Source organism: Berghia stephanieae, chromosome 3, assembly GCF_034508935.2.
Source record: "Berghia stephanieae isolate SIO BIC M18660-M18661 chromosome 3, UCSD_Bste_1.3, whole genome shotgun sequence".
Classification (NCBI taxonomy): domain Eukaryota; kingdom Metazoa; phylum Mollusca; class Gastropoda; order Nudibranchia; family Aeolidiidae; genus Berghia; species Berghia stephanieae.
This window is the reverse complement of record NC_088362.1, coordinates 35,787,964-35,811,936: the sequence shown is the minus strand read 5'-3', so window position 1 is coordinate 35,811,936 and position 23,973 is coordinate 35,787,964. Positions and strand designations below refer to the sequence as shown.

Here is a 23,973-nt window from a genome sequence, read left to right as displayed (position 1 = left end):
ATCTTTTAACCCATTGATAAATCGATTGATTTATCTATTAATCAATCAACTTATTTACCTATTTATTACTTATCTATCTATCTATTTATTTATAGATCTTTTGGGGGGGGGGGGGGGGTTTAAACACAAATCAAAAGCGTGCGAATCATTTTATAATTATTTAAGACAATCCAGCCCACCATGTTTTTCGTTCTACCTCCCAGATTCAACAGTTAAATTTCAACATTTTCAACGATGAAAAGCAACCGAATTTCCAAATTCCTCATCCACGGCGCCATCTTGCTCCTCTCTCTGGACGTCCGTCCATCCGACACGGCGTCTGAGTTTGTCATCTATGACTCCAAGAAAACCAAACCCGAGGCTTCTAAATATTGCACAGATCAAGGACACGCCGGCCTGGCAGTGCTGGACAGTCAAGCTAAAATGGATGCCGTGTTCAACCATGCTGATTTTAAAGAGTAAGAATTTATGGCCACATTCTGAAAAGTAAAATACATGACATCTGAAACAATGTTAAATCATGATAATTTATCAGAGACTTATGTTATCGTCATTGCTTTCATGATTATTGCTGTCATTCATATTTCATTGTTCTGTGAACTTTGTACGTTTATGATTCATTCGATCATGACCAATTTTCAATTACCAATATTCTGTGATAGTATTTTTTCGATTTTACATTGCCGTATTGATACATTTTTCCTGACATTCAAAGTTGTGTGAAACTGTATGTGAATGATACAATGCAAGCTATATGAGATTTTGTTATTATAAACTATTTTATAAGACATTTAAAGGATAATTCTTATATTAAGCCTTTAGTAAGATAAGATAAGATAAGAAATGATAAAAGACAAAGTAGTTCTTCAGAGCCACCGAGCTCATGGAGCCGGAGTTTATCCCGGTTTCTATAGCGTGGAACGGACAATAGCAATACCCTTTTAGATAGGACGCGAGTCTATCGCAAAGTACTTTCCGCCAAATCTATCAGACTCAGCAAAATATTCACTGCTGGGTGGACAGTAGGACGGGGGGGGGGGGGGGGGGGCATATGAGATAAAGCAAAAAAAAAAAAAAAAAAAAAAATACAAAAAGAGATCATCCTATGAATTCATTCAAGGTTGGCTGATTTTTTTTAGATTAAAAAAAAAGTCCTTCAGAGCCATTCGGCCCATGGAACCGGAGTTTATCCCGGTTTCTATAACGTGAAACGAACACATTTTTGAGATGCTTATTATTATTTTTCTTTGCCAGAAAGACAATACCAGTAAAACATCACCCCAAATGTCAAGTCAGGGTGATTTTCTGAAAATAATTTTTTTCTCGCATTTTCTTTTATGTTTTGTCTCGGGGGGTCTCAGTTGGTAGTGCACTCTGATCACACGCAAAGGGACGAAGATCGATCCCGGGTGCAGTCGAAATTTTCTTTCTGACCAGCCAACCTGTCCACTCACCCAGCAGTGAATGGGTACTACTTTTTTGTCTCACATACAGCCGGTGAAAAATATAGGCATTAAAATCGTCCTAACTATCAGGTAACCTATGTGGTGTAATGATAGCACGTCTGACTGGTAATTAGAAGGTCTGAGGTTCAATCCCGAAGCGAGGCACGCGGATATTTTGGAATATTTTTTTTTCTTGTTAATTTCTCTCTGCTTTTTCTCACACTGTTTTATACACACTTGTTCAGATATTTATTTTACATCATTGTCTGGGGGTGAGGGGGGGGGGGGGGGGGGTGGGGTTGAGGGGCACTTCTAAACACATCATCTACTATTATCACAACAGTACCAACTATAGCAACAACAAAACAATGACAACAACAACAACAACAACAACAACTACTACTACTACTACTACTACTACTACTACTACTATTACTACTACTACTACTACTACTACTACTACTACTACTACTACTACTACTACTACTACTACTACTACTACTATTACTACTACTGCTACTATTAGAACTTCTGGTTCTTTTTGGGATCCAGCTCTCCAAAAAATAAAACCGTTTAAAGACGAGTAACATTTACTCCCACTGCAAGAATAACTTGCGATAGACTAGCGTCCTATCCAAAGAATGGCAAGCAATTGCTATTGTCCGTTTCACGCTATAGAAACCAGGATAAACCCTGGCTCTAAAGGACTACAATGTTTACTGCACGCATTAAATTGACTTTTGTTTTGTTTCCCTTTCAGCAACAAGGATTACTGGGTGGGCCTTGAAAATAGGGACGATCAGAAATCAAGCTCAGGTTTTACTTGGGACTCCGGTGAGTGGCAAAATACAAGTCATGTATCGATGCTATGAGATCAGACAAATCACTCACAACGTCCGCTTGTTAGATATAACCTTACCAACACAAAACAATTATGTTTAACCTTAAACGTTTAAGTATCCTACTATAGATAAAACGAAGTTGACGTCACTCGGGTATTTGTTATTTTTTTAGCCAGCCATTTCTATGAGTTGTTCTCACTAAATTGTATTAATCAGACTATAACCGTTTAAGTTTACACATATGTTTGTGTGTTGGTACGTTATGGACGTTGTGAGCATTTTACCCAAACACAGTATCAATACCGCGATTATGAGCTAGATTTAACATTGTTATAATAGACAAAATTTCGCATAGGTTTGACCGTTTTTTCCAATGCAATAAATCCATGACAATTTGGGTTATCAGAGCAAACGCATGAAATAGGCCATTGTGTCGGGATCACTAAGTAAACCCACATAAAATGACCTTGAATTATATCAAAAGCTCAAGTTCATTTTTGACATTTCATCACGGCCGTCGACGATGACGTAAAACAAAATGGCGTGCAAGTCAACAAACGGTCTTTTGAATAATAGCCAGATTTGAAACGATCAAGGTCGTATTGATTTAGCCAAATTATAACGTCCATACTATGGAAAGTCACGTATCCAAAAATTCTTCCTTCAAATATTGACCGATTTAAATGACCCTCATCTTGGCAAAATCCCTCAAACTTGGAAATTCACAAGAAAGACTCCGCGAGATTCCAATGTTTGAGGGGTTGTTTTTTTCCAAGACGAGAGTTATTTAAATCGATCGATATTTAAGGACGAATTTTCTTACCAAAATTTTTAAATACATGTCTTACCGAAATGGGGCAGTTAACAGGTTAAATAGATGCAATACTGAAATTCAATATTTGTCAATATTGAACATTTCTAAGCCTCAATTACATCTCCCATTTGTTCTCTAAATTGTTCCAACTTTACTTGCAAATATTGTCGGAGTGTCTGATAACAGAAGGCAATTATAGGGTTGATTTCACAGCGTTTGAAGTCGATAGTATTTTGAGTTGGTTTTAAAAGCATTTCCATTACAACAATAAGACTACTCAGTAGGCTACTCAGACCTGTAAATATATACACAATGGAGTTAGAGAGTATTTCCGTTGTGACAATGAGTATGATGATTTGGGTAGTCAGTTCAACTCTTCTATAAATATCCCAACTTCAAAAGTTTTATAATATTTGCATTTACTTGCAATGAAGTGGTTTCTTACATTATTCCACCTTCTCCCTAAATAATACCACGTCATGATATAATGTTTACAATAATATTTTGTGACGTCAGATTATAAATCGTTAAATTTCACTAAAAATAAATATCATTTGAACGTTTTTGAAGATATCTTTTATTCAAAGCTGACGAAATATTGAGGGGTAGAATAAAAGACTTCTTACACTCCTGTGTTTTGGAATTCGATCTTTGTTCCCAACGCGTACTCGCAAGCTCGTGCAGTGTTTGGGAACACGTCGAAATTCCAAATAGCAAGAATGTAAGAATCGTAAAATTTTATTCAACGGTTGCAGAATATTTTCGCACATTTGTGAAATTCATCGTCATCCATCGTGGCTTGTGCTCTTGAGCACGTTGCCCGTCAGCTGTATCCACGAATCACGATCCTCTGCGGTGCGCATGAAATCTGTGTTGCTTTTTAAGTCACATTTGGCCATTCTTGGGTTATTTAGAGAAGTCATTCTTTGTCTTCCTCTAGCTTTCTTTCCTTCGATCATCCCAGATGTTACCAACTTTTCTATTCCATCTCTTCCCCACACATGTCCCAGAAACCATAACTGCCTATTTCTGATGTTATCGATCAGTATTCTTCCCTTTCTCACCTTCTCCAACACTTCCTCGTTCGTACACCTGTCTGTCCATGATACCCTCAACATTCTTCTATACACCCACATCTCAAATGCCTCTAACCCCCTCGTACATTCTTTGTCAAGCGTCCACGTTCCACAAAAGCGTACTTATAACATTATATGTTTCTACTACTTTCATTCTGGTCTTCAAGTTTAGGTTGTTGTTTGACACAACTGGTCGCATTTTATGGAACACGTTTTTTGCTATGTGAAATTAGTTAGGTGTAAAAGACAAATATAAATAATCTTTTGGTGCGCATGAATACAAATTCAACGTTTTTAGTTTTTGGGTCAAATTGACATTCAAGCAAATAGAGAAAAACACAAATTATGGTGAATAAAGGTAGACTACTAATACCATAAAATTGGTCACACAATATCTAAAAATCTTACTTGCAGGGGTGGAATAAACGTAATTCTTCATTTCCTATAATTGATTAAATCCGTTCTATTTTATCGTGCAATGACACACACTCGCAAGCTCGTAGTGTTATTTGGGCAGGATAAAAAATGACTCGTTTAATAAATAGGAAAAAAAAGAATCGTATAATATTATAGGATGTTACACAGCGGGAAGGATTCATAGCAACATTGAATGCACTGCAAAATAAACGTGCAGCCACTAAATATCCCATTGGTGTGCATTACTCGACGTTTACATATGTGCAGGTCTAACGGCCGAACGCCATTATGGGCCTAGTTTAACATTGTTGTAGTGGACAACCTTTTGCGTTATATTTTTAGATTTCCATTACAACAATGAGCCCATAATGATTCGGGTTATCTGACCTGAAAATAAGTGCACCTCGGTATTACTACATAAAAATAGATTTATCATGCTTGGTCTCTCAGCATACTGAAAAAATGAGTGATTTATTTATTATTAAAAACCCTTTTTCATTGGCGATAAATAATTTTACTATTTGACTGTCATCAAATATAAAACATGGGTAGAACGGGTGTTACGCTATTGGGAATTGTTTTAAATCCTCAGCTTTTTAACAGGGCACTATACACAGACGTGCTCGAAGCGCTTTACAAGGGGCCCCTATCCAAAACCAACACTTAACGTGTAACACGATAAGACATGACATGATGCCTCTTTGTACGATGAGAGAATGTGAGTAAAGAGCCTTTTCCAAGGACTCAACTATGCGCCGAGCGAGACTCGAACTCAGGACCTTCCGATCTGAGAGCAAATGTCATACCACAAGACCACATAGCCGCATACGCACTTACGTGTAGGACGAGACATGACGCCTGTTGCCGATATTACATTATTTCCAGACAGAAACAAGGCCTGTTATCATTTTACACCTGATTACGATGAGAGAATGTAAATAAAGAGACTTTGTCAATGACTCCACTATGCTCGACTCATAGCGGGAAACGAACCCAGTTCCTTCAGATCCGAAGGCGAGTGTCTTAACACAATGCCACAGAGTCGCTCTCTGTAATGAAATGATAAAATAAAATAGAAAATAAATTTTAAAAATTCCGTTTATTCATTCCATAGGGGAAATTTGTCTCTAGGGTCTATTCCAAGGGAAGACTGGAATAACCAAGGCATCAGCCGCAGTACAGCGCCGCAATCTGATCTAAGTCGAGGTGACTTGCTTAAGGCCACACAGTGCAGCGGCGTGTGGTCGAACTCGGCACCTTTCGGTATGAAATAAATACCTAACCGTTGAGCCACGCTGTCCTTTATAATGAAGATGACGTCACTCAGCTCCTTCTTTTTGTATGTAGACCGCCAGTTGGCTGACTAATTCGAACTAAATTCTCTTAATCGGAATATTATTAATTTTTAAAGTTACACATAGCCTTGTGTGTTAGTTCGTTTGATCTATCGCGCAGAACTTGTGAGAGTTTGTTTTTTTACTTGAACGCAAATCATCGATTTAAAGGTGCATTTTTGGGGTCAAGGTCACACGTCGCGGTCAGTGTGACAAAATTTGAATGAAGCAAAAAATCTAAAAACTCAGAATGCATAAGACGTTTGTGTTAAAATAAACCATTTAACTGTGGTACTCTGGAAAAACGCTGTATTTAAACATTTGGCCAGAAAACTCGTCCTTCAAATATCGATCGATTTAAACGATCCTCATCTTGGAAAAAAAACCTCTCAAACCTGGGACCGGTGAGGTCTTCTTATATTCTTAGATTTAAGAGTTTATGTCAAGACGATGGTCGTTTAAATCGATCGATATTTGAAGGATGAGTTTTCTGGCCAAAGTTTTAAATAGGTGTTTTTCCAGAGTTTGGCAGTAAACTGGTTTTTAAAAAAGTTGTAGCGTAGATTTGTTGAAGCGAAACATGGAACAATTCTATGGTATTCAATGAAAAGGGAAGTGAGTGGATAAATATACTGGGGCGACGCGCACATGTTTGCAGGTCTGATAATCGAACGCAATTATCATGGGCTTGATTTATCATTGTTGTCGTGATGGAGAATGTTTTACGTCGGTTTGGTAGAATTTCCATAACAGTTTGGGTGATAAGACCTGTAAATAGGTATACTTTGGCTTGAGAGTATTTTCATTACAGCAAGGAGTCCTTAATAATTTTGGATTACCAAACCTGTAAATAAGTAAACGTCGACTCTAGGCCTTTTAATTCAAGATTTTCCGCAGAGAATTCTGAATAACCTTTAAACAGTCAACAGTTTGAATAATAATAATAATAATAATAATAATAATAATAATAATAATAATAATAATAATAATAATAATAATAATAATAATAATAATAATGATGATAATATATAATAATAATAATAATAATAATAATAATAATAATAATAATAATAATAATAATAATAATAATAATAATAATAATATAATAATAATATAATAATAATAATAATAATAATAATAATAATAATAATAATAATAAAGAAGAAAAAAAAGAAGAAGAAGAAGAAGAAGAAGAAGAAGAAGAAGAAGAAGAAGAAAAAGTGTAGTAATAATAATAATAATAATAATAATTATTGATATAATAATATAATAATATAATAATAATAATAATTAATAATAATAATAATAATAATAATAATAATAATAATAATAATAATAATAATAATAATAATGATAATAAAGTATAATAAAACAATAAATAATAATAAAATAATAATAATTAATAATAATAATAATAATAATAATAATAATAATGATAATAATAATAATAATAAATGGCATTTATATAGAGCTTTACTCCGTTGCCACAGGCTCCAAGCGCTTTACAGTGATATAAAACAAAACATATTACGGTAAGACAAGTGTTGATGGAAAAATGATACGAATTCAATTTACATTATAAAACTTTAAGCGAGATTTGAAATCGTCAACGAATCCGAGCACCTCACGTGAAATGGGAAAGAGAGAGTTCCAAAATAATGTGATTTTCTACCATACTACAAGTAACCTTCATTTGATATTCTTTCTATTTATACAGAGTGATATCTTTTAATTTGTTACCGACGTATGTTGAATTGCAGGTCTGATAACCCAAATTCTTATGGGCCCATTACTGTAATGAAAATACTATTAAACCAACACAAAATATTGTTCATTACAACAATGTTACATCAGGCCCCATCGTTTCTTTAGTTTGCCAGACCTGCTAATGTGTGTACCTTGATCTAGTTCATTCCGAGATAATAGCAAGATAACAGGTTGGGTCACGATTTCAAAATAAATGACAAAGAAGAATTTGAAATCAGTTGAATCAGAGATAAATAAATTAAACACAATGTTTTAAAATGTCACTCATTAACCAGCTAACTGCAGAACTCAAGAAAAAACTCGTATTCAAAAAAAAATTGGCCAGAACACTCGTCCTTCAAATATAGATCCTCATCTTGACCAAAACTCTCAAATCTGTGAATTCCGCAAAGTCCCAAGTTTGGGAGTTTTTGTCAAGATGAGGGCCATTTAAATCGGTCGATATTTGAAAGACAAGTTTTCTGGACAAATTTTTTAATACGAGTACGACAGTTAGCTGTGTGAAATGCGCGTCAACAAGACTGTCTTTTCATTTTGCCACTTAATTTCATCTTTTTAAAACAGGCGGGAATAGAATGACATATTAACATTGTTGTCAATTTGGTGTTTTTAAAAGCCAGTTTCAAAAACCCGTTGTATATATATATTTCGTACCATATTTGTATCAAACATGATTCAATATATATATATATATATATATATATATATATATATATATATATATATATATATATATATATATATATATATATAAACCGCTTGGCATGGATCAGTCATATTTGGAATTTGCTTTTTAACGCTCTCCTTACTACCTGCAGCAAAAATGTCACATTTGTTACGACACAAATATACATTTTTTTCTTATTCAGATTTAATTGGTACATCACAAACTTTGAAGAGTGATCTTTGTTTAAGTATTAAGAACATAAAGTTGTTTTGTAGAGAGCTTGTTTGAGTTTAAAAAATCAATATTTCTGCTGGGTAAGCCTGCCATTTTAGCAAAATACTGAAAATGGTCGGTAAGGAGAGAGTTTAAAAATGATCTGCCAACTCTTCATCATCACAATAACAACAACCTGGAAACGGGCGACTGGTTCCAAACAAAACTGAACCAATCCTAAGATGTGTTCACTCTTTTATAAAAAACAGGTTTGGCTTTTGAAAAATGAATTAATCAATTACATTGAGCCTTGCAATGGTTCCGTGATTTACATCAGATTGTCTGCCGTTCATTGACGTCCACTTATTTGCAGGTCTGATAATCCAGGGGCAGCGTGGCTCAGCGGTACGGTCTTTGCTTCGGTTTTTAACCCGGAAGGTACCGAGTTCGATCACCTGCCGCTGCGCTGTGTGGCCTTGAACAAGTCACCTCACCCTAGCTCAATTTGCGGCGCTGCACTGCGGCTGACGCCTGGATTATTCCAGTCTTCCCCTGAGAAAAAAATTCCCCTATGAGATGAATAAAAGGAATTTTATTTTTATTTTTTATTTATTTAATTCATTATGGGCTCACTGTTGTAATGGAAATATCAACAACAAAAAATCACACAAAATGTTGTCCATTACAACAATGTTAAACTAGGCCCATAGGTGAATTCGGATATCAGACCTGAATATATGTACACGTCGTCTGCCATCAATTTTATGAGCCGCCTCAACTCACTCAACCCTAACACAGACTATATCCGTAGTTGACCCGGGTTACTTTTACCTCATGCCTATTTATTACATTTTTCTGAGACAAATTATAGGCGTAGTATCAAAGCTAATGTTTTTTGGTTTTTTTTTTCGTGTTAATGATCATCATCATCATTGCCTTTTTCACCCTGGGTCAGGGTATAGGCCACAGACAAACAGTTTCCATCCTTCTCTATCCTGAGCCAACTTTTTTATCTCATTCCAGGTCTTACCACTTCTCTGTATATCAGCTTCTTTAATTCTTCTCCATGTTCCTCGTGGCCTTCCCCTTGATCTTCTGCCCTGAGGGTTCCAGTCCAATACTTTCTTTGTTATAGTTGAGTCATTCTTTCTAAGCGTGTGTCCAATCCATCTCCATCGTCTTCTTCCTATATCCTCTCCCACTGGTTTCTGCTGTGTTCTTTTCCATACTTCTTCATTTTTTATTCTATCCATCCATTTTATTCTGAGTAGCTTACGCATGCACCTGTTTACGAAAATCTGTACCCTCCTTATACATGCCTGTGATGCGTTCCAAGTTTCACATCCATACAGTAGGACAGACTTCACGTTTGAGTTGAAAAGTCTTAGCTTTAGTTGAAGGGAGATATCTTTAGTTCTCCAAACTCTGTTCAAAGATGTGAATGCAGCCTGTGCCTTTCCTATTCGTGCTTTCACCTCTGCTTCCGTGCCTCCATCCTTGTCAATTATACTTCCGAGATAGCAGAAAGTGTCTATATCTTCGAGTTCCTGATCTTTTACTTTGATCTGCTCCCTTTGACGCGTACCTATCCTCAAGACCTTTGACTTTGCAGGGTGAATTCTTAGACCAATTGATTCCGAGAGGCTGTTTATAATTGTGGTTTTTGCTTGCATCTGGTCCTGGGTGTGGGACAAAAGAGCCAGATCATCTGCAAAATCCAGATCATCCAACTGTGTCCAGGGGGTCCACTGTATCCCATTTCTTCTCCCTTTGGAGGTTTCCTTCATTAGCCAATCAATGGCAAGGATGAACAGGAATGGAGAGAGCAAGCATCCCTGCTTGACACTGTCATGGTCTCAAGTGAGTAAAGAGCTACTCGACTATGCATAAAGATATATGTAGAATGAGGCCCCAGAATTTACTAGTTACTATAAATGAAAAACAATTAACGATTTGTTTACAATGAAATAAAAATAATGATGAAATTTAATTAAAAGAGGTAAACAGTGATCGTGGCAGTTACAAATAGAGATATGAATATTTTACGTAACTTATGATAATATGTCAGGTTCATAAGTTTACGTTTCCAGGCAGTTGATGGGCTTGGATGATCTATTCCTCTGATAATAGGATCGGACTCGTAAAATTCCACTTCCAGGCAATTGGTAAGAGGTTATTGTGTAGTCCTTTGACAGCGGGCTTGGGTTTGATCCTTGAAGATTATACAATCAAAGTTAAAAGCTCCGGCGTCTTAATGGTGTAGATATAATATCTACAAAGTCCCAAAAGATAAAAATCTTCCAATATATAGAAGGAATAGAGCGACTGGCCGTCCGGCATAGATTGTGGAGAGAAAGTGAGTGTAGAATATTAGACCTATCAGCTTTTATAATAAATGGCTACGTGACAGAATGTAGAACGAAAAGTATTCACTAATTAGAAATTAATTCGAGGGAAAGCTATAAAAGGAAAGACGATCTAATATTAGAAGGTAAAGTTTATCTAAGCCTACCGAAATATAACTGGAGTGAGATGAATTCAGTTCTTAATAAAATAAAATTTAATAAGATAATTGTGAACAACCTTTACTGTGACACCCCCCACCCACGTTTAAAATATACTCTTTAACCATTATGGGAAAGATAGATTTTACAAACGGAAGTAAATTTACTATCATGATACTCTAGCATTAATCCATTGTTATGATTTGTGCTACAATTAAATTATTTATTAACTAGACATGGAAATGTTTATATTAACGTAGGTATATGAATGGGTGACAATAACAATGAAAGATTGTGATTACAAATCATTGTGATGAACAACATGATGGCAATGTGATTACAAATCATTGTGATAAACAATAGTGATGGCAATGAAGCATGATTTAAGTCGATGATATGAAGGTAATTTACTGAATGAAATGAATGAAAATGTAAATGGAATATTGACATTTCAATTATTAATCATAAATGAGTGAAAATTCATAACAATAATAGATAAAGAGAAGATTTCCCAAATCATGAATGGGTATGGTATATATATCCAAACAATACTCAATGTTACATTAAGTTGGGTCATCATGTTTACAAATAAAATTATCGAAATTGTGCGTTCTGATTTGGCATAATTTTCGAGGTAACTAACAGTATGCATGGGAGGTTAAGTTATACCCTTCTCACGTCATTACACTAATCGAGAAAGTAGGTCGGCGTGAATATTTTCACAGCCTGGTATGTGAGAGATACTGAAAGTGTAATTTTGCAAAAATAGACTCCACCTTAGTACTCTACTATTATTCATTTTGTTATTTCTTATGTACGTGAGTGGTTTATGGTCCGTTTCGACCACAAACTCTTTTAGCAGTAGATATCTGCTGAATGTCTTTAAAGCAAAGACGATGGCCAGTCCTTCACGCTCTATTACAGAGTATCGTGATTCTCTGTCCAATAATTTTCTGCTTGCATATAAGCAAGGCATTAGAGTTCCCTCATGCTCCTGTAATAATACACCTGCGATGCCCTTATCAGACGCGTCAGTTCTTACAACAAATTCTTTTGATATGTCGGGTAATTTAAGAATTGGTTCTGAACAGAGTAATGCCTTTAATTGGTTGAAGCTATTCTGACACGCTTCTGTCCAAACAATTTTGTTCGGTGACCCATTCTTTGTCAGATTTGTTAGCGGTGTCGCGATGTGCGCGAAGTTGTAAATGTATTTCCTGTAAAAATTTAGGAGCCCAAGTACTTTGCGTACTTCTTTTTTTTGTCTTAGGTGGTTGCAATTGTGCGATTTTTGTTTGTTTTTCTGTCTCGGGTGTCTGTGTCCCATGACCAACGGTATGACCGAGAAAATCAATTTTGTAAAATGCAATGCTTGTTTTTGACGGTTTTGTTGTTAAATAATTACGTTTTAATGCTTCAAGCACTAATTCTAAGGTTGTCATGTGATCAGTCCATGAGTTTGAGAAAATACATGCGTCGTCAAAGTATGAGAGTGTAGACGGGATGTCTTTTAATAACATACGCATCATTCTTTGGAATGTCGATGCGGCTGTCGATAATCCAAATGGCATATAGTTAAATTCTAACAATCCTAATGGTGATTGAAATGCTGTGTATGTCTTACATGATTCTTTCAGTGGAATCTGCCAGTAACCTCTAGAAAGATCACATTTTGTCATGTATTTTGCTTGAGATAAGGCAGCAAATAAATTCTCTTGATTTGGTATTGGTTCTGCATCAAACACTGTTGCTTCATTTAATTTGCGAAAGTCGATACATAGCCTTATCGATCCGTCTTTCTTTTTCACTACTACTATTGGTGATGAGTATGGGCTTGAAGAATATCTAACTATTCCTGTATCTAGCATATCCTTAACTTCCTTTTCAACTTGTTCTCGTGCGTGAAATGGAATAGGATAGTTTTTCACGTTGATAGGGGTAGATGTGGTTAACTTTATGTCGTGTTCCACTAATGTTGTATGTCCGGATGCGTCTGTAAAGACTGACTGGTACTTTTCTAATAATGACCTGATTTCTCGTTTCTGACATTCGTTTAGTTGAGGATTGATTGTGACGTCATTAATTGTACTATTTTTAGAGTTACCGTGTTGTGGGGTGTGTTGTAGTTCGACATCATCGCTGTGAGTTTCGATGATTAATCCTACATTTGCAGCTTCCACATGGTTAAATATTGGTTGTGATAATCCGTCTCTATCGAAATATTTTTTTAGCATGTTTGCATGGAATGTCTTTGTTGTGTTGTTAATTTGAATCTCGTAATTAACACCAGATCGTACTGCTAATACCTTGAATGGTCCTTTCCATGTAGCTAAAAGTTTACTCGAGTCATCGGGTAAGAGTATTAGTACTTTGTCACCAATCTCAAATTTTCTTGACTTGCTTTTTCGATCGGAGTATTCCTTGTATTTCTCTGCTTTTTTAGTGACGGATTCCTGTGCTAGCTTACATGTGTCCTCTATTCTGTCTTTCAGGTTTCTTACATATTCGTAAGCAAACATAATTTCGTTATTGTCCTCCTCATTCCCTTTACAAATGTCGGCTACTATATTGATCGGGCCGCAAGGTGATCGTCCATACATCAACTCAAATGGGGAGTAGCCTGTAGATTCTTGGGGTATTTCTCTATATGCAAATAGGATTGCTGGTAAGTATCTGTCCCAATCATCTGGTTTTTCTGCTGACACTTTTTTTAACATATTCTTTAGAGTGCCATTAAATCTTTCACAAAGACCATTTGCTTGGGGGTGGTAGGGAGTTGTGAATGAGTGTTGGATTCCCATGAGTTTCATGGTTTCATGCATCATATGTGATGTAAATTGGGGTCCATTGTCCGACAGTATCTCATTTGGTATGCCTATTCTAGTAAAAATTGTCATCAATGCTTCAGCTATGTGATCCGATGTAGTTGATTTCAATGCTATTGCTTCTGGCCACCTGGTTGCGTAATCGACTAGTGTTAGTATGTGTGTATGGTTTCTATCTGATTTTGTTAAAGGGCCTATAATGTCAATTGCAACTTTTTGAAAAACTTTTTCAATAACTGGGGTTGTCTCTAATGGCAATCTCGGTATTCTGCCTTTTGCGACTCTTCTTTGGCATGTGTCACAAGATTTCACATATTCTCGGACGTCTTTAGTAATTCCAGGCCATGTGAAATTCTCGGATATTCTCTTCAATGTGGAAGAGCTCCCAAGATGTCCAGAAGTTATTGAATCGTGCGCTATTCCAAGGATTTTGTTTCTGTAAATACTCGGCGTGACCAGTTGTTTAGCTATTTTGTTTCTTTTCCTATGTAACCTGAACAGAATATCTTTTTCAATGATGTATTCAACTTTTGATTTCGTCCCTTTGTTTGCGATATTGAAATATGAAGTTAAAGTCGGGTCCTTTTTCTGTTCTTCAATGAACGTGTTCCTGTCAAATTGTTGTGGTTCTAGAGAAATAGTCATTGGCTTCTCTGTTGTCTTAGTCATCTTTCTTGTTTCTGCTAGACAAGCTGTTTCTTGGGTTAATGACCATTCTTTTACATCTGTTGGGTTGTCTTTAAGACCTTTTATATTGCCAACAGTGAGTGGAGCAGGCACTTATGTTGGTAACAACAAGATATGAAGTGAATAGAAAAGTGCCAGAAGACAATAGAGAATAAAAATTTTTCGCGGCGGTGGTGGGGTTTGAACCTGCGACCTTATTGGTACGACAACTCCGCCTGGCAGGTGAGAGCGTGGCTCTACCGTGTGAGCTATCCACGAACACAAAAATCTGGCACTTTTCTATTCACTTCATATCTTGTTGTTACCAACATAAGTGCCTGCTCCACTCACTTTTCTGAATTAAAAATTCACCCCATACACCGGAGCATACTCAATGTCTCAATCGTTTCTATGTTATATGTTTGTGTTGAGAATATTGGCTATTAAGCTTAACTGCTGGTCAAAATTATTCGCGATGGTGGTGTAAGAACGAATCGGCGGTCTCAAGAAGTGGGTGAGAGAGGGATCTAGTAATGACTTTGGGTTTGAAACGAATATTTTTGTGTTCGTGGATAGCTCACACGGTAGAGCCACGCTCTCACCTGCCAGGCGGAGTTGTCGTACCAATAAGGTCGCAGGTTCAAACCCCACCACCGCCGCGAAAAATTTTTATTCTCTATTGTCTTCTGGCACTTTTCTATTCACTTCATATCTTGTTATATTGCCAACAATAACATCAGCGACGGGGTTGGGAAGTATACAGCATTCCACTATTCCTGTATAGTATGGGGTTTCTATGTACACGTTAGCTGTTTCAAAGGTTTCGACTGTGCCACTGAATGTGATGCATTGTACCGTTTTTCCAGTTTTGTCTTCGTCATTGATCAAAGATGCTTTTATTCCTACTGTACTGCATCCTGTGTCTCTCAATATTTTGCAATCAGTTCCATTAGCTTTGCCTTCACAAAAAAATAGCGATCCTGATTTGTGAGTTTGTGTTAAAAGTGACATACCTTTCACGCAATATACATTTATATTTTCTCCTGACATTACTCGTGTCTGATTGTTTACACTTGTTTGGAGTGATGCATTTGCAGTTTCTTTTGGATATCCCACGATTTTGTAACATTTGTCTGCTGTGTGGCCTTTCATTCCACAATATTGACATTTAATTATAGGTTTGTTGGTTTTCTTATACTCAGTATTATTGTCAGTGCTATTTCTTGTTTTGTTTTGATAGGGTCGGCTATGGTCTCTATTGAACTGTTTGTTCCATGGTTTGTTACTATGGTCATCCTGTTTCACTTGCGTGTTCCGAGTGATTGATCGGCTCGTTCTATTTGAGTACTGAACTTTAGGTGTACCTGGACTCTGAGCAGCGGCAGCGTAGTATGGTTCCTTCAATGTTCTGCTAAGGGGTGTCAATGGATGTGCGCTGTTAAAGTTTTCTGCGTAGATTTTTAATTTGTCCAAGTTTTCTGGCTTTCTCTCTTTAAAGAATGCGACTAAATCTGGGTTGCAAGCTTGATAGATTCGATTCTTCAGCGTGAGATAGTAAAGGCCTGCAAAGTCGTCTTGTTTTACGTTTGCCAACTCAAGCCACCGATTTAGAAATTGAGTAATTCGGTTCACGAATGTATTAAAGTCTTCTCCACTTTCCGGTTTTGCAGTGTGAAACCTTTCCTGGTAACCATCTTCCGTTAATCTAAATCTTTTTAGTAGAGCGTCTTTAATTTTACCATAGTCATCTGCATCTTCAGTTGTTAAGGTATAGAAAACTTTTAGCGGTTCTCCAGATAAGCAGTTAATCAAGGCTGTGGCCCATTTGCTTTCTGGCCAACGATAACCTTTAGCCTGAACTTCGAATCGGTGTAAGAAGGATTCTAGGCAGTCTGAGCGTTCATCGTATGTTGGCATGCGTGGAAGTTTCACGAAAAATTCATCACTATTATTATGTTTTCTTTCATGACCGGTTTTTGTTTTTTCAATTTCCAGCATTATTTGGGTCCTTTTGGTTTCTTCTTCTGCAAAAGCTATTTGTCTTTTTAGTTCCCTTTCTTGGACTCTTTCTTCTCGTTCTTCTCTACGTATTCTTTCTTCATTTTCTTCTCTACGAATTCTTTCTTCATTTTCTTCTCTACGAATTCTTTCTTCATTTTCTTCTCTACGAATTCTTTCTTCATTTTCTTCTCTACTAATTCTTTCTTCTTTTTCTTCTTTTATTTTCTCTTCGCACCATGAAAATATTCTTTCCTGGGGTATTTCTAAGTCCTTTGCGAGACTTAAGTATCTTTTATATGCTTCCATTTTTGCAATAAATTAGTTACGATATTTTATACATATTATATTGACAGGATACTGTTACTGACTGTTTTATTTATTTACACTTACTGGAATGAACTATTCTATTTTTAGAAATCTCTCTCTCTCTTATTTCAACTTATTATGTATGTTGAATTTGATGCCTTTTATCGTTATATCTTATAAAGCAATGTGTCAATACAATGCGGAGTTATTATGACTTGTGTCAATAACAATGTGTCAATCGCGTGTACTCTAAACTATGTTACTACGAAAAATGTATCACCAATGTGTGTGACTCGTCGTTAGTTTGTGTACAATTATTCGCAATGACGCTAATATACTAGAGTGTGATAACAATAATAGGATGCCAAAATAATCCCAAGTTATCTATCACTAAATATAACACGACGGCAAGTAGACTCCTTTTATTATTATTTAGTTTTTAAAGACTCACTTTTCAGAACATAATATATAAGTGGTTTTCGGTAACAGTAATATGCCAAAAATGTATTTAAAACAAATCACTATGCAAAACAAATCACGATGTCTATAGTTACTATGTGATGTCCAACTCATGTAAAAGAGAATAATGAAGGATATATTTACCAACTCAGTTCGTGGCTGGGACCTCTCTCTTGTTCAATGGTTGTTCAACAATTGTAATTAGGCATTGAAGAGTGTTTAACAGTGATGTCTGAAATACAAAACAATAAAATATCGTAAGATTTACAATAGTTACAAAATGTGTTCACAACACTGAGTGATTGAATGATAGTTGAATGAATCGTTATGGAATGTAAACATATTGAAAACAATTCATGAATGAGGCAAACAACAAAATGAAATGAGTGATGTAATAACAAAGTGGACAAGGAATGAATGAATGAATGAAAAACTGAGTGAATAGATGAATGAATGAATGGATAATGTATGAATGAAAGAATGAAGGGAGGAATAAATGTATTAATGATTGGGTAAATGAGTGAATAAACGAATGAATGGATGAATGAATGAATAAATAAATAAATGGATGAACAATGAATGAATGAATAATTTATAAATGAATAAATGAATGAAGGAATGAATCAATAAAATGCTATTCAATTTGAGTGAAAGAATGAATGGATAAATTGCTATTCCATTTAAATGAAGAAATGAAAAAGAAAAAAAATTAATCCTGTAAATAGGGAGTTTAATTAAAATATGATCAAGTGGGGCAATTAAGAGTTTTACAATTTAAACTTTAAAGTTAGATGAAATAGATATAAGTAACTAAATAAATTCAATTCTTTATATGTGTCCCCTCCAAAATGTCATGGTCTCAAGTGAGTAAAGAGCTACTCGACTATGCATAAAGATATATGTAGAATGAGGCCCCAGAATTTACTAGTTACTATAAATGAAAAACAATTAACGATTTGTTTACAATGAAATAAAAATAATGATGAAATTTAATTAAAAGAGGTAAACAGTGATCGTGGCAGTTACAAATAGAGATATGAATATTTTACGTAACTTATGATAATATGTCAGGTTCATAAGTTTACGTTTCCAGGCAGTTGATGGGCTTGGATGATCTATTCCTCTGATAATAGGATCGGACTCGTAAAATTCCACTTCCAGGCAATTGGTAAGAGGTTATTGTGTAGTCCTTTGACAGCGGGCTTGGGTTTGATCCTTGAAGATTATACAATCAAAGTTAAAAGCTCCGGCGTCTTAATGGTGTAGATATAATATCTACAAAGTCCCAAAAGATAAAAATCTTCCAATATATAGAAGGAATAGAGCGACTGGCAGTCCGGCATAGATTGTGGAGAGAAAGTGAGTGTAGAATATTAGACCTATCAGCTTTTATAATAAATGGCTACGTGACAGAATGTAGAACGAAAAGTATTCACTAATTAGAAATTAATTCGAGGGAAAGCTATAAAAGGAAAGACGATCTAATATTAGAAGGTAAAGTTTATCTAAGCCTACCGAAATATAACTGGAGTGAGATGAATTCAGTTCTTAATAAAATAAAATTTAATAAGATAATTGTGAACAACCTTTACTGTGACAGACACCAGTCTTAATTTCAAAGCTGTCAGTAAGCTGATCTTCATGTACAACCCTGCAACTTGATCCTTCATACATTTCCTTAATGAGGTTTACTATCTTTTCAGGGAGTCCATAATGTGCCAGAATTTTCCACAATGTTGCTCTGTCAATACTGTCGAAAGCCTTCTTGTAATCCAGAAAGTTGACAATAAGAGGAGAGTTCCATTCTATAGACTGTTCCACTATGACTCGCAGAGAGGCAATCTGGTCGGTGGTTGAACGGTTTTTTCCGAAAACCTGCCTATTCGTCCCGCAGTTTAGCATCTGTTGCATTCTTATTTCTCTCTAAAATAATACGGTTGAAAACCTTTCCTGGGATAGAAAGAAGAGTGATGCCTCGATAATTATTACAATTACTGAGGTCCCCTTTCTTTGGAAGCTTGATAAGATGTCCTTCCTTCCAATCCTTTGGGAATATCCCGTCATTCCGGATTCTCTCAAATAGTGGGTGCAGGGCCTCAGCATTTCTTTCCGCATCAACTTTTAGAGCCTCCGGTGGAATCTGGTCTGGTCCAGCAGCTTTCCCCCTTTTCATCTTCTTAATGGCACCCACAATCTCTGCTATCGATGGTGGATCACAGCTAATTGGTATCTCATTCCTTGCAGGCAAAATTTCTGGCTGGTTGTTTGGTGGTGGTCTGTTCAGAAGGCAGTTGAAATGTTCCCTCCATCGTTCAGATTGAGCCTCTTTTCCAAAAATAGTTTTCCCATCTTTGTCTTTGACTGGTACCTCTGGTTTCCCATATTTTCCAGCAAGTGTCTTGGTAGTTTGATAAAGGATCCTCATGTGTCCTCCAGTCCCTGCTGCTTCTGCTTTCTCTGCAAGTCTGTTCATGAATGCTTCCTTGTCTTTCTTCACAGATCTTTTGACTTCCTTAGCTATGGCTCGATACTGCTCTTGTGCATCCAGTCTTGAAGCCCTTGTTCGGCTTGCATTCACTTGTTCCTTCCTTGTTCTCCTCTTTTCAATAAGGTCCAAGTTGGTTGGACTTATCCATTCTTTATGTTCCGATTTCTTTACCCCCAATACCTCGTGGCAAGTTGTTATGTAGACTTCCTTGATCTTTGCCCAATGTGACTCTACATCTATGTCCTCCTCGAGCTCAGTAAGAGGTTGGAATCTATTACTCAATCGTAGTTTGAATTCCTCATTCTTTTCCCCATCAAGTGCATTCACCTCGAATTTTCTTCTTGTATGTGATCTGGCCCCGTGTTTTCTGAGTCGGAGCTTAAGCTTTGCCAATAGCAGGTGGTGGTCTGATCCAACATCTGCCCCTCTCCATACTGTCACATCTTCCAATGAACGTCTGAATCTACGAGAGATACAAAAATGATCAATCTGATTCTCTGTCACACCATCTGGTGAGAGCCAAGTTGCTTTGTGGATCCTCTTATGGGGGAACACTGATCCTCCAATCACCAAACTGTTGAATGCACAGAAATTTGCAAATCTCTCACCATTATCATTCATTTCTCCCATGCCATGACGTCCCATGATACCTTCATAGCCTACGTTATCCTGTCCCACTTTTGCATTAGCATCTCCCATCAATATGTTGATGTCTTTCCTTGGCAACTTGTCAATGACTTGTTGTAGCAGACCATAAAATGTATCTTTGTCCTCATCTGTTGCATCATTTGTTGGGGCATAGATCTGTACAATGTTCATGCTGATCTTCTGACTCCGTGTTGTAAAGGACGCCATGATGATCCTTTCTCCGCATTGTTCCCATCCTCTCAGTGACTTCTGGGCAAACTTGCTTAGAATTATTCCTACTCCCTGTGTATGAATCCCGTCCCCTCTCCCTGAATATAAAATTTTCTCCCCAGACTTGAGGTCTTTCTGTCCGGATTGTATCCAGTGGGTTTCGCTTACTCCAAGTATATGCAGCCTGTATCTTCTCATCTCAGTCACAACTTGAGAGCTTTTTCCTACTTCATACATGGTGCGAACGTTCCACGACGCAATTCGAAGCTGCTTGTTTGGCGAAGACGTCATCGGGTCAGCAGAGTCCTTTCGGCTTTGTCTGTTGTCCTTCATAAATTCTGTAATTCCAGAAACTCTTCGGTCGCCCAAGCTAAAAAAAGGATTTGTTTTGTCTGTCTGTGTTTCTTTAACGGTTTGAGTTTAACGGAAAGGGGTGTTAACCCTTTGCCAACCCCCAACCTGGAGGACCAGGTGACTCAAAGATGGGGGAATCACACACCATTAGTCGCCTTTTACGACACGCTGGCTTGACGTTGGGCTATTCTTGACCCTCTCAGTTGAGGGACCCCGGACACCACACGGGGAGTGTTAATGATAGTTGAATAAAACTATCTATGTACCTACATGCTCATTTTTAATACATTTTTTCCAATTTTGAGAAGTAGCAAAAATATCTAGGATTGAATGATTTAAAAGTCAATTCACACGCAAAGGGAACAAACAATAAGATCGATCCCAGGTGAAGTTGTGTTTATTTTCCCGACCTCCTTGTCCAACCAGCAGTGATTGGGTAGCTAGGTTTGTTAGATCTGGGGGAAAGTACTTTGCGATAGGCAAGCGTCATATCCTAAGGGTAACAAGCAATTGCTATTGTTTGTTTCACGCAATAGAAAGAGGGACAAACTCCGGCTCCATGGATATAATGGTTATGAAGGACTACAGCATCAAATGGCAGCTATGTGGTCCTGCGGTATGACACTCGCTTTCGGATCGGAAGGTCCTGGGTTCAAATCTCGCTCGGCGCATAGTTGAATCCTTGGAAAAGGCTCTTTACTCACATTCTCTAACCGTACTTGGGTGTAAAATGAGTATCTGGCCGTTAACAGCGTTGTTTATGTCGGAAAAAAATTATAATATTAATTATCCCTTGACATGGAGCTTGTTTGCTCGGACGTCCGTGATATAAAGCAATAAAGCTACATCGATCGTATGTGATGTTGACGATGTTCAACGTTTATCCCTTGACATGGAGCTTGTTTGCTCGGACTTCCGTGATATAAAGCAATAAAGCTACATCGATCGTATGAGATGTTGACGATGTTCAACGTTTATCCCTTGACATGGAGCTTGTTTGCTCGGACTTCCGTGATATAAAGCAATAAAGCTACATCGATCGTATGAGATGTTGACGATGTTCAACGTTTATCCCTTGACATGGAGCTTGGTTGCTCGGACTTCCGTGATATAAAGCAATAAAGCGTCATCGATCGTATGAGATGTTGACGAGCAATGGACACAGATTGATAATTCAACACAATCGATTGATGAACGAGTAGGCCTGTGATTCTACCAATATTTGCTCACAAATACCACGCATATTTTACAATGATATCTCCCTTTTGAAATACAAAATTTCCATGTTTTTCGTTCGGGTCGCTTATTTTTTGTTTCATCTTCTTCTTCCTCTTCGTCTTCAACATTGTTTAACCCTCTCCGTACCAACTACAGGAAAATCGTCACATTTGTTGCGATTCAATAATCATTTCTCTTTTTCAGATTTGTTTTGCACGTCACATAATTAAAGAAAAATATTTGTTATGGCCATGAGAACATGATGCTGTTATATAAAACTTATTCTGTTACACAAATAATGTGTATAGCATGTCCTTATGCTTCTAAATTTGAATGTAAATAAATCAATGCTTGTGATTGGCAAGTATGACACTTCGGGAAAAACCCATAGAAATAGCCGGTAAGGGGAGAGTTAATAAACGAGTACGGCTGTGATTTTGTAATGTTGACTCACACATGCCGTGCATAATATTTTACAGAGTTACGTGTCTTTTGCATTGCAAACAGTATATTACATTATCCATTTTCTACACGTTAAACTAGCAATGACTATGAAAAATGTTTTTTTCTCTTTTTGAGGAAAAATTTTGTCTAAAATCAAAGCCTATCTCCAGTGAGTAAAAATGTTTTGAATTTTGAAAATCCATTCATAAATAAACAAGTTATGCAGTTTCAAAGGTGTCATTTATTTGGATGACCCGCAAAGAGGAAAAAAACGAGAAAATATGGGACGCTTTTTCGGCATTTTTTTTTCGACCTTTGGTTGTATCTTGCGTAATAAGTGGATTAAAAGATTGAAACTTGAAGAGCAAATTAGGATGGTGTTTGGTAAAATACGGGAAAAGTACTTGTCATATTCATATGAAATTTTACAACCAAAAAGAAGAAATGTTCATGTATTACCTTGTCAGCGACAAAACCTCCACGCCCGGTAGTTTTAGAAATAGTTTACTCCAAAGAGTAAAAATCTATTTTTAACAATATTCTGGTAATCGCACGAGTTTTGTCGCTTGACATAATCTAAAATGACCTTTTTTCTAACTATGTGCCAACTTTCAGTCATATTCATCGATAAACAGCGTCGTAATTAATTTTTTAAAATAGCATATACGAAACGGCTTCGTCCCATATTTTGACGCGAATTCGGGCACTTCGTGAGCGAAAAAGAGGCCCAAAGATTTGTGCGGGATAGTCATTGCTACGTTAAACAATAAGGTCTTTATTTTCCTTTTCATTATGTTTGTTGTTGTTCTTGTTGTTGTTGTTGTTCTTCTTCTTCTTCTTCTTCTTCTTCTTCTTCTTCTTCTTCTTCTTCTTCTTCTTCTTCTTCTTCTTCTTCTTCTTCTTCTTCTTCTTCTCCTTCTTCTTCTTCTTCTTCTTCTTCTTCTTCTTCTTCTTCTTCTTCTTCTTCTTCTTCTTCTTTTAAACCAGCTGACTCGATCTATTAATCAACCTACCATTCACATACACTTTCTCTCTATCTCTCTTTCTCACTCTCTCACTTTCTCTCTCTCCCTCTCTCATACATACTCTCTCTCTCTCTCTCTCATTCAACACGCACTCTCTATCTAACCATTGGCATCTTTCTCCCACTCCCCCTCCCCCCCCTCTCTCTCTCTCTCTCTCTCTCACTCTCTCTCTCTCTCTCTCTCTCTCTCTCTCTCTCTCTCTCTCTCTCTTTTTCACTCTTAGTCGTCACGTTATCTCTCCATCAAATTA

The 23,973-nt window shown here is 36.7% G+C and overlaps 1 protein-coding gene across 1 annotated transcript in view; it reads left to right on the top strand.

Annotated features, from left to right (window-relative positions):
• Positions 1-207: 207 nt before the first annotated feature.
• The window catches only part of LOC144967643 (uncharacterized), a 49,050-nt gene continuing 25,284 nt past the window's right edge, over positions 208-23,973 (top strand). The window contains exons 1-2 of the mRNA XM_078905161.1: positions 208-458; positions 2,206-2,279. Coding sequence (XP_078761287.1) covers positions 235-458; positions 2,206-2,279 — 298 coding nt within the window. The 5' untranslated portion in view covers positions 208-234. The remainder of the gene's footprint in view (positions 459-2,205; positions 2,280-23,973) is intronic.